At 41.6% G+C, this 11,520-nt stretch overlaps 1 protein-coding gene across 1 annotated transcript in view; it reads left to right on the top strand.

Moving 5' to 3' along the window:
• LOC101852029 (FRAS1-related extracellular matrix protein 1) overlaps positions 1 to 10,349 on the top strand; it is a gene marked incomplete in the record, with an annotated part of 53,349 nt that extends 43,000 nt beyond the window's left edge. The window contains 10 exon segments of the mRNA XM_035970548.1: positions 201 to 291; positions 885 to 1,028; positions 1,753 to 1,962; positions 3,286 to 3,488; positions 4,138 to 4,287; positions 5,340 to 5,461; positions 6,134 to 6,451; positions 7,671 to 7,818; positions 8,688 to 8,858; positions 9,448 to 10,349. Of these exon segments, the coding sequence (XP_035826441.1) occupies positions 201 to 291; positions 885 to 1,028; positions 1,753 to 1,962; positions 3,286 to 3,488; positions 4,138 to 4,287; positions 5,340 to 5,461; positions 6,134 to 6,451; positions 7,671 to 7,818; positions 8,688 to 8,858; positions 9,448 to 9,782 (1,892 nt within the window).
• Between the last annotated feature and the right edge of the window lie 1,171 nt (positions 10,350 to 11,520).

The following is an 11,520-nucleotide window of genomic DNA, read 5'->3' as shown; positions in this document are numbered from 1 at the left end:
GAGTACAGACAGTTATATGTCAACCAACAGTACAGTTATATGTCAACCAACAGTACAGACAGTTATATGTCAACCAACAGTACAGTTATACGTCAACCAATAGTACAGTTATATGTCAACAAACGGTGCAGACAGTTATATGTCAACCAACAGTACAGACAGTTATACTGTACAGTCTTACCCTTCTTTTCTCCCCGCAGGTTTAGACAACTTTCTCTTCACCGTCAGTGACAGTCGCCATGAGGGTTTTCTCCTCAACGGCAGTCTACAGAACCAGCCGTCCATGTTCAGGTGAGCTGTGATGTGTGCAATGGCATATAACATAATATATACAATGACATATACAATGATTTGTACAGTGACATATACAATGTGTACAATGACGTGTCCATGCCTCTCCTCCCGCCTCCTATTTTATCGTGTTTGTCCTTGTTCCCACCTCCTACAATATCAACCCCCCGGGGCAGTGCCACTGACTGTAGTGTCTTTAGGCCATTCCCAAAGGGGGGACATTTCTTGTTCAAGCACAGTAGAATTGTATATGGGCTGATTCATGTCACGCTCATAACTGTGCCTGATCTACAACAGGGAACTGCTTCTTTTTCTTTCCTGATCCTTACTGTTGTCATTTTCCTCTACTTCTTTTGTATGTTTGTCACTCTTAATTGTGACCTGCTATTTTGGGGTGCCTTGATAGTCGAAGCAGACCTTATGCTGTTGAAGCTAAAGAGGTGAGCAGTCTAAGTCTGATTCCCTGTAAAGACTTCTCTGTTGACACCCACCCCTTGGCGCTCTTATGACCTTATGCAGTTGCGAGCACCGTAAAACCCTCTACTATAAAAAAAAAAATAATCCTACACTATGGTGTTTGTCCTTGTTCCCAGCATCTTTGTCCAGCCCCTGGTGGAGGATGCGCCCCGACTTGTGGTCAACAAGAGTCCAGAACTGCTTCAGCACCTGGGCCGCCGTCGCTATGGTTACAAACTGACCAGTAAAATGCTGCGGGCTGTTGACTCTGACTCAGACAGGTGAGGAAGTGGAAAGGTTTTTGCCATGTTGATATAGTGTAGACATGGTTCAGTGTGTCCTCTTTTTCCTCTGCTTTGGTACGGAAAGCTAACAAATAGAAATGAAGGAAACAGGAAGTTGCAATCACGTGTGTCCTTGGGAGTTTCATTTTCCACAAATTTTTCTTACTTCACCCTGTTGGGAAGATCTATAGACATGGAAAGTTCTTGTCAGACTTTAAGTGTTTGAGTGTAAACCGGCTCGGAAACCGAGAATGTTTCTAAGTAGTCTAGGATTTGCCTGGGTAATAATGGTTAGTCGGTAGACCCTGGATCTGTGCTATAATAATAATAATAATAATAATAGTAATAATAATAATAGTAATAATGAAAATAATTATAATTATAATAATAATAGTAATAGTTATTATTATTATTATTGTATTATTATTATTATTATTACTATTATTATTATTATTATTATTATTATTATTATTATTATTATTACTATTATTATTATTATTATTATTATTATATTATTATTATTATTATTATTATTATATTTATTGTTATTACCACCTCACAACGACTTTCTTATCTCTTCCTGTATCCATTCTGTCCTTTTTCAGATCTCTGTCCATCTGTTTGTTTATTTGTCTAAATACCATAAACAGAGATAATCTACCTCATCTATCTGTTTGTTTAACTATCTAATTTACGTATGTAAATATGTCAACATCCACAGCTCCAGTATTTGGTTTGTGATGACATCTCGTCCCAAATATGGTCATTTGGAGAACACAGTTGCTAAGCGCTATGTCCGGAGACGATTCACACAGCAGGACTTGGACTCAGGCAGTCTCCTGTACATCGTGAATCAGAAAAGCAACAATTACCATGACTCGTTCACTTTCCGCGTTGAGGACATGAGGGGCAACGTGCTCGCCGGACAGAGGTAAACTGTTGCAGCAAATGTTCAAATGTTCCCCAAAACCTTGACTCACAGAGGTAAACTGTTGCAACAAATGTGGAAGGAGCTGTGAATAAAGTTTAGAATTCGCTGCGCTTTCTTTAGGCCTTGGCCTCAAGTCATTTTGGGCTATATCCTGTAGAAATTGAGATTTCTGTTCAAACTTATTCTTCAGCAGCTTTCATTTCACCCCTGTTTCTATCAGACAATACTTTGAGCTGGAAATATGTAAATTGTGCTTTTTTACAACATCACCCCCAGCCTATATAATAATTAATCAAACATGGCCAACTGTAGCGAAGACTATGAAATCAATCTCTTTTTGCCGACATATCTCAAAAAAGGTGTTTTGAGACGACCCCCCAAGTATAATACATCGTTTGAAAAGCTCAGACTGTGTACAAGTGAATAAAAAGCATTGATTAAAGGAGTTTTAAGTGCTCATCTAGATTATTGTGCCACTGTTGATATCTCTAAAGAGAATCCAAGTCATGCCCACTTTAGGTACCGATATTCGTAAACAGTTACCACAATTCTGGCTAAAAAAATACACGCTTGATCTCAACCAGACTTTGGAAAATTCTTTAGACACAACAGTTTGTCCGCGGGTGGTAGGCGGGTGCTCTGATGTGGTTTGCTACTTCTTTCGTATCAAACATCTATTGCATTTATCTCTCCTCCTTTTTTGTGTTTGTTTCATTCTTTCCACCTCATCCATCTCTCTCACACCAGCCAAAAAAACATTTTTTTACTCTAGGCCTATTCGTTTTGGAAGCTGTTTTATTATTTATTTTTTTCTCTAAGCTTTAGGTTTCTAGTGCTACTCTTCATGAATTAAAATACACATTATTGTCTTATGTGTGATTTGATTTCAGTTATACTTGCAGCCAGTAATCCATTTATTGTCACAGCTCAATTCCATTGTCATTCTGCAACAGCCAGCTACCAATTACAATCTTGAGTCTCTCTCCCCCCACCCCCCTGTCTATGAACTGACACAAGTATGTTCTTCTGTTCTTTCACTCAGTCACTACAGACTTGCACGCACACTTCCTCTCAAAAACTGAACCTAGGTTCAGTATGAGTTTTACACTGTCAGTACAGACACACATTGACCATGGCTCTGAGAAACTGTACCTCTAAGTTTGTTCTGACACACTGTACCTCTAAGTTTATTGTGACAAACTATACTACTTATTATTGTTGTGACAAACTGTACCTATAATTGTGACCAACTGTAGGCCTACCTATTATTCTGACAAACTGTACCTATAATTGTGACCTATAATTGTGACAAACTGTACCTAGGTTTGAGATGAGCTGGTCCCGTGTCGAGTTCGGCCAAGAGGAAGTGGTGGTCTGCGAGAACATCGGCACACTGAACATCCCAGTGTCCAGGACCGGCAGTCTGGAACAGTCGGCGTTTGTGAGCATGCACATCCGCGAGATGTCCACAAAGAGAGGCCAGGATTTCGTGCCCAGCACAGCCAAGCAAATCCAGTTTGATCCAGGTCGGTTGTCATCTCCTTTCTGTAATATCCACCTGTAGTTCCGAGTGGGGTGTAGGTGTGGCACATCTACAGCCATAACTTCTGTATGGTATTTGCAGATCAAGTCAACCCACATTACATATGTCATTCTCATATCCTCTAGTCAACCATTTATCGTACATCATTTTCAGTTTCTCTAGTTAACCATTTATCACACATCATTCTCATGTTCTCTAGTTAACCATTTATCATACGTCATTCTCACATCCTCTAGTTAACCATTTATTGAGCGGAATCTTCGACTCAAGACACAACAACCCCCACCCCCCCACACACCTCTTATACATACATGCTGATAGAAACCACAAACTGAAAGTGATTATATGCATACATTTATGTACACACAAACACACACACACACACACACACACACACACACACACACACACACACAGACACACACACACACGCACGTACACACAGAAAGAGAGAGAGTGAGACACTCACACTCACACACACCCACACACACACAAACACGCACACATACACGCACACACACACACACACACACACATACGTCATAGGGTGTCCATGCTCTGACCTCGTGCAATGTTTTATCACCGACCTTGCACCTGTCACGTTTTGCCCCCCCCCCCCCCCCCCCCCACAGGAGCGTCCAGAGCCACGTGGTCTCTGACCATCCCAGACGATGGACTTATGGAGCCCAACGAGAAGCTTCGCCTTAGCCTGGTCGAGCCAATCAACACCATGCTGGGCGAGAAGAGAAAGCTGCGGGTGGTCATCATCAATGCTGAGAACGGTCAGTGAACTGGACACAGAAACCAAACTGTTTACCTTGCTCATCTATTTCAGGTCATGGTATGGTTTTACGGCCTTTTTCAGCACTGTAGGGTCATTGAGATCTGTTCAGCACCTTGACGAAAAGCTGTTCCACTGGGGATCAATTACCTCCTCATCGGAACATTAAGCAACTTTGTCAAGCAAACTTCCTCCCTGAGCCATCATTTATATGCTTCAAATGAGACACTTCTCAACCAAGGATTCAGTTTCTGATCTGCCCAATTTCCAAAGCCCTTATCCAGTATCACGAATAACTTGAGGAATCTGGTCAGCTCAGCTCAACGCGCAGCAACGGTGGAATTTTAGTTTTTTAGTTGCAACGCAGGGGGGAGAGGGGCATGTTGAGCGCCTTTTCACATCGGGGTCATGGGGGTGAGCTCCTTGTCACCGCTTTGGCTGGGCTGACTTCATTTTTGGTACTTTTCAACGTACAGTTTTAGGTGTAAAAAATTGATTTTGTATCTTGTCCGGTTATTTCATTAGAGGCACTGAAACAACAACAACAACGACAACAACAACAACACTTCCACCAGTGTATGGATAACAACAACAACAACAACAACAACAACAATATCAGCAACAAAAACAACAACACTCCCGCCAGTGTATGGATAACAACAACAACAACAACAACAACATCAGCAACAACAACAACAACAACACTCGGACCAGTTTATGGATAACAACAACATCAACAAAACTCCCACCTGTGTATTAAACTCATTCAGGAAGCAGGCTGCTTCCACAGCACCTGTAAGGGCCAATGGAGCTTTGTAGGGTTCAGTATCGCAAAGACATACAGTGACACTTGATCTAATAATTACTCCAAGAGGGAAATCAAACACTTGTCTACTGTGAGCTGTGGCACAGAGCATTAAAACTACACCAGTCCTTGTAACCAAAGCACAACTTTATATCAAGCCTGAATAGTTTTGCTACATCTACTTGTGCATAGAATTTTGTGATGTTTTCGTATTTGACCAAATAAAATTAAATATAATTTGTGATCAGGTGAGTGCCCGCAGTACCTTGGCATGATCAGCAAATACTCCAACGGAGAGGAAATGACAGTGGGCAGTCAACAAGGCCGGCCCATCCCCACGGCTGGTGACTCAAGAGATCAAGTTACTCTGGTAACCAATCTTTTCACTTGTGTATCACTAACAAATATTTCCCATTACAAGCAGTTTTGTGAATGGTTGCAGAACTTTCATTAGATGACTTGGCTGTTTTTATGTAGTTTAGGATGTTGTTTATTTCTAGCAGTCTAGAGCAATTAGGACTTACACAATCGTGTGTTGCTTTCAACCGCGACAATAATCACGCGGAATTGATGAGTTTTGTTGTCTCTATGTCTTTGAATATCTCCACTGAATGAAAATATAAATAAATAAAACACGGCAATTCTACTGTCATTATGAACGATTGAAAAGTCAAAGCCTCAACTATTAAGTGTCACAGAAGTTCAGATTCCATCCTTCTCCTTCAGTTGCCGTTGTGCTTCCAGCCTACTAGCTATTCAGAGGTCCATTCTCCTCATGTTGAACACAGAAGCGAAATATGTTTGCCTAGGCATGAGCTTTAAGATGTTTTGTGTGCTGTGTAGATGTTAATGCCTACAGTCTTGAGGTAGGTGTCAGTTTGCTCTTTTAATCTTGTTTCTTTGATCAACCTTATTTTGTTCCTGTTTTCAGTTTCACAACTTGACCTCCCTTATTTTCCTATTGTCAGTTTCACAACTTGACCACCCTTATTTTTCTCTTGTCAGTTTCACAACTTGACCACCCTTATTTTTCTCTTGTCAGTTTCACAACATTGGCAACATCCCTCTGAGCAATGGCTTCGACAATGCGTTCCTCAACACCGAGGCAGAGAAAAAATCCTCAATGAGTGAGACCTCCTCACCCTCCTCTCCAGTAACTTCTCTCAGTGGTTCTGGAAAAGGAAAAAGAAGGAAAAACAGAAGGCGAAGGAAAGGGAAGAAAAGAAAGAACAGAAGAAAGAGGAAGAGGAACGGAAGAAAGAGTGAAGTCATCCTTCCTAGCCCATCATCTGCTGAGGTGGACATCACATCTCCTAGTTCGAATGGTCTCACACGACCACAGGGCACAGCGGTATACCAGGTGATATTCTTGTTTCCAACACATTTGTGTCGCGACATGGTGAAATCGGGCGCTTGTCAATTTTTGGGGCATATGGAGTTATTGGTATCATCTTAAAATTTGTTAATTTGTCTCACTTTTTATGAAATAAATGCCCATTTATCTTGGATACCACTCAAGATATTGGTGATTGCCTGGTTTCACAGGTAAAATTAGCGAAAAAATGTCCCCCAAAGTTTTGTTATTTCCTTAGCTTGAGAGCCCGTTGAAACTGAAAGTTTACATCTTTTATGATTTAAGCAACGTTTTCCAGTAAATTCTAGAGGGATGTGTATTTTTTTATGGGGATAAAAGGGCAATTAAAGTTCCCAAACCTGCAGAAAAATGTCAGTTTCTCCACTTTCATTATTTTGACGAGCGCCTGATTCCACCACGCTGTCTCACACATACCAGGTGAGATTTTTGTTTCCAACGCCTTGACCAGGTGACATTTATGTTTCCAACACATTTACCTGGTGAAATACTTGTGTTTCCAGCATGCTTACCAGATATATGTATATAGGCCAATATATGTGATATGTGTGTGTATGTATGTATATATGTGTGTCAGTGGCCTGGGGTTTTTAGGGTACCGGACTCTTAATCGTGAGGTTGCGGGTTCGGAGGTTCGAGCTGCGGGCCCGACGTTGTGTGCTCAGGAAAGGCACTTAACACGAATTTTTCTCACTCCACCGAGGTGGGAATGGGTACCCGGCCACAGACAGCGAAAGATCTTGTCAGTATGTTTGTGTTTTAGTGCCTATAAATGGCCGCTTGCACAATGTTCTGTTGTCTGCTTTCATCTCCTCTTTCCACCCCCGCCCACTCACCTCCTTTACCCCCTCCTCTGGGCTCCTAACTCTTTCTGTAGCCTTTCTACTGCTACTCTTTGGCTCCTTTTTATTGCTGTCTTTTCACCACACCCCTGATCTTCTGGTAGGAAAGATCTACACCTAGCCTTCTTGGACAAGGACGAAAAATCTCCGAGGGCCAGTGCAAGTTGTGCACGTTAAAGATCCCTTGGTGGTCTAAAATTGATAAGAGTAGGCTTCGGCCACCACCTGGGGAATATTAAAAATTTCTGACCCACTGAAAAAGTTTAATGTGTCCCGCACACTTATGTGACCTTATACAGTTGCGAGCGCTATAAAACTCTTACAAAAAAACACAGAAAAAAACCAACTTTCTTGACACATTGCAGGTCCCCAAGAAGTGTACGGCGGAGACCAAAGGCTTCCTGCACTTTGACGACTTCCACTACCAGCTGCTGAAGTGTGACGGGGACAAGTGGGAGCCCTGGAGCCCAAACTCCAGCAATGACGGGGCAACCAGCCAGGCCTGTCAACAAGGTCAGTCGGTCAGTCGGTCAAAAACATCCGCAGAGGTTTTGGCCCAGGGAAAATGGCCTTTGTACTCTACCTTGCTGCTAAGCACCACAAGTGATTTTTTCAAATTTCCCTCACTGTCATCACAATTTTTATAATATATAATCTCACTTGTTCCAGAGATCTTGAAAAAATCGATGCACATAGTTTTAAAATGAGAAAAAATATTGTTTGGCTATCATTTAATGTTTCTCTTTTGGGTCTTTTCCAAAGGCAGTTTAAACTCTTATACAAGCAGGGGGGAGAGAGAGAGAGAAGGGGGGGGGGGCGGACAAGGAGACATATGGAGAAAGAGAGACTGAAGAAAGATAGAGTGAGAGAAAGGAAGAGAGAGAGTGATGGAGAGACAGAACAAGAGAGAGAGGAGGGGGGGGACGGACAGGGAGAAAGAGAGACAGAAGAGAGATAGAGTGATGGAAAGAGAGAGAGCAATGGAGAGACAGAACGAGAGGGTTGGGGGGGGGGGATGGATTGAGGTAGAAGGGTTATGGGAAAGATAGACCATTAGAAGAAAAAGTTTTGTGTCGGGTAATTCGAAATGTGTAAGTCTTTCAGTTTTCCGGACTGGTTTGTTCCGGTCTGTCTTTAGGAATTATATTTCAGTTTTCGTGACTATTTTGTTACGGTCAGTCTTTAGAAATTGTAATTTAGTTTTCCTGACAAGTTAGCTCCTGTGTGTCTTTAGAAATTGTATTTTAGTTTTCCTGACTAGTTTGCTTCCGTCTGTCTTTAAAAATTGTATTTTAGTTTTCCAGACAGGTTGTTCCGGTCTGTCTTTAGAAATTGTATTTCAATTTTCCTGACTAGTTTGTTCCGGTCTGTCTATGGCTCAGGTTGGGTGGAGTACGAGGGTCGCTGCTACAGGCCCGTGGATGAGCGATTGTCCTGGGACGACGCTGAGCACAAATGTCAGATCATGTTTAACGGACACCTCACCTCAGTGGGATCCATCAGGCAGCTGCGCTGGTTAGTGGAACGGATGAATGGCAAAGCTTTCTGGATTGGTAAGACTAAGACTTTCTCTGATGCCCACTGTTGTTTCTACTACTAGCATTGCCAGAATGCACAACACTGTGTGCCTACTTTGTTTTTTGGGTTTTTTTTTGGTTTTTAAAAATATTTTTCTTCATGATCAGGAGCTTGCGTTTTAATTTTCTGTTGAGGTTATGTTTGCTTCTCCTGTTTCATGATCTTGAGGTCAATATATAGAAGACAGCCATTTTGGCAGCAGGGTTAGAGTTAGGGTACTTGCTGTTTTATAGTGATGGTTTTGGTAAAAGTTCGTTTTTTTTTTTTTACTGAGTCTGATTTTTTAGGTAAATTTTGAGTGACCATATCTCGAACGTCTCTTTAACATAGATGAAATATTAGTGTGTCATATGATGCAAAATTTATTTAGCTGTGAATTGGTATGCTGCACGAGTGAGTAATGCAAAGCTTTAACACGATGATTGGGAGATTACATTTTCAAGTTCTTTTAGACGCCACTATATATATATATATATATTGTTTATATATATTATATGTGTGTATGTGTATTTCTGTATTTGTCAGTGAGATTGTGTATAGAACAGATATTGCCTTGTGTTCCAGGTCTCAATGACAAAGCTGAGAATGGCAACTGGGTGTTCACCTCTGGCGATCCTGTGACAGTCCTCAACTGGAAAATGGGCAAGCCTCGCGTTCGTCGGATGCCCCACAAGAAGAATTGTGTTGTGGTGAAAAAGCGAGCAAAATGGCGCAACAAGCATTGTAACAAATATCAGGCTCGCTATGTCTGTGAAGCGCCACTGAATCAGGACCATGACTCTGCCCCTCGGAATTCAAGACGAATGAGAAAAGGACATTCTCGCCGGGGCGCCAAAAGGCAACGACAGGCCCAGAGAGCCCATCAGAACCATGAGGGTTTTTTCTTTGGCAATTCATGAAAACTGGAGAAGTAGTCCTATACTTACAAGCAAATTTACCTTGAGACATTTCAAACTTCTCTCCTGGGACTGCTCAGAGTGTGGAAACTGTGAATGAGAACTTGTGGTCACTTGACCAGGAAACTGACCTGTGACCTCTAACATATGATTCCTCACTCTTATCTACGGAGTGGTCACTTTCTGTTTAGTATTTCCCATTCATGTCACAGTTGGAAGTACCAAAAGTATGATGGACTGACCGATAGGCTCAAGTCATATGATAAATAAGTGATGTATATTGTTCATGTTCCTTGTTCATGTTCCTGGGTGTGTGTGTACGTTGTTCATGTTCCTAGAGGTGTGATGTATGTTGTTCGTGTTCCTGTGTGAGTGATGTACGTTTTTCATGTTCCTGTGTACATTGCTCATGTTCCTGGGTGTGTAATGTACGTTTTTTATGTTCCTGTGTGAGTGATGTACGTTTTTCATGTTCCTGGGTGTGTAATGTACGTTTTTCATGTTCCTGTGTGTGTGGTATATGTTGTTCATGTTCCTGTGTGTGTGGTGTAAGTTGTTCATGTTCCTGTGTGTGTGGTGTAAGTTGTTCATGTTCCTGTGTGTGTGGTGTAAGTTGTTCATGTTCCTGAGCGTGTAATGTACATTGCTCATGTTCCAGGGTGTGTGTGTACATTGTTCATGTTCCTAGAGGTGTAATGTATGTTGCTTTCTTCATGTTCCTGTGTGTGTGGTGTATGTTGTTCATGTTCCTAGATGTGTGCCTGTGTTTGTGATGTAAGTTGTTCATGTCCCTTTGAGTTCTGTGCTGGGACAGGGGACAGCACCAATGAGCTTAGCTCTGCTTCCTGTGCACAGACGAGTATGCGTCCTTTGATGTCGCTTAAGTTGAGGAAACGGAGTAATTCCTGGACTGGAATATATATTATAATATTATTCAAACTTCAAACATTTCTTTAAATGGCATATCTGAACATAATAACAAGCATTTGAGTGGTGCGCGTTTCATTCTCCCAGCTGTTTTGTAAGCTATGGAACTCAAACTCTCCTCTTTTCTTGAGGGGCAATGATAACCACAGTTTTTCTGTCTTGTGAGGCGATGATAACCCCAGCTTTTCTATCTTGTGAGGCGATGATAACCCCAGCTTTTCTATCCTGTCAAGCGGACACCCAGCTACAGTGACAGGACTGTCCCAATAGGTCGACACACGACACATATGACACACAGGACGAGTGTAGGCAGACTGTGATTCTTTCCTTAGTTAACAGATGGGCCAAGTGTAAGTGATAACTTAACAGTTATTCAGATGTAGGTGATAAGTTAACAGTTGTTCTGATTTTAGTGATAAATTAACAAATGTTCTGATGTTAATGATAAGTTAACAAATGTTCCGATGTTAGTCATGATTTAATTAAAGGACCGATCTTAGGAAGTAATTTCAAATTCTTGAAGTCACTGTGTGGAATGTGAGGTTGAGAGATTGATACTCAATTTGGGGAAGGGTGGGGGGTGACTGGTATGTGCACTGACATATGGTCTAGCTGTGTCAAGGACATTCTCTAACTCTAGTTGTTAGTTCTATTTTTGACTAAGATTTGTTCCTGTTTCTTTGGTGAAAGTATTTTTAAAAATCCACATATTGTGTGTGTGTGTGTGTGTGTACATGTGTGTGCGTATGCATTTACACGTGTGTGTGTGTGTGTGTGTGTGTGTGTGTGTGTGTGTGTGTGTGTGTGTGCCTGC

Source organism: Aplysia californica, unplaced genomic scaffold, assembly GCF_000002075.1.
Source record: "Aplysia californica isolate F4 #8 unplaced genomic scaffold, AplCal3.0 scaffold00284, whole genome shotgun sequence".
Lineage (NCBI taxonomy): Eukaryota > Metazoa > Mollusca > Gastropoda > Aplysiida > Aplysiidae > Aplysia > Aplysia californica.
The sequence above is the reverse complement of the archived record's forward strand: the minus strand, read 5'-3'. Positions and strand labels throughout refer to the sequence as shown.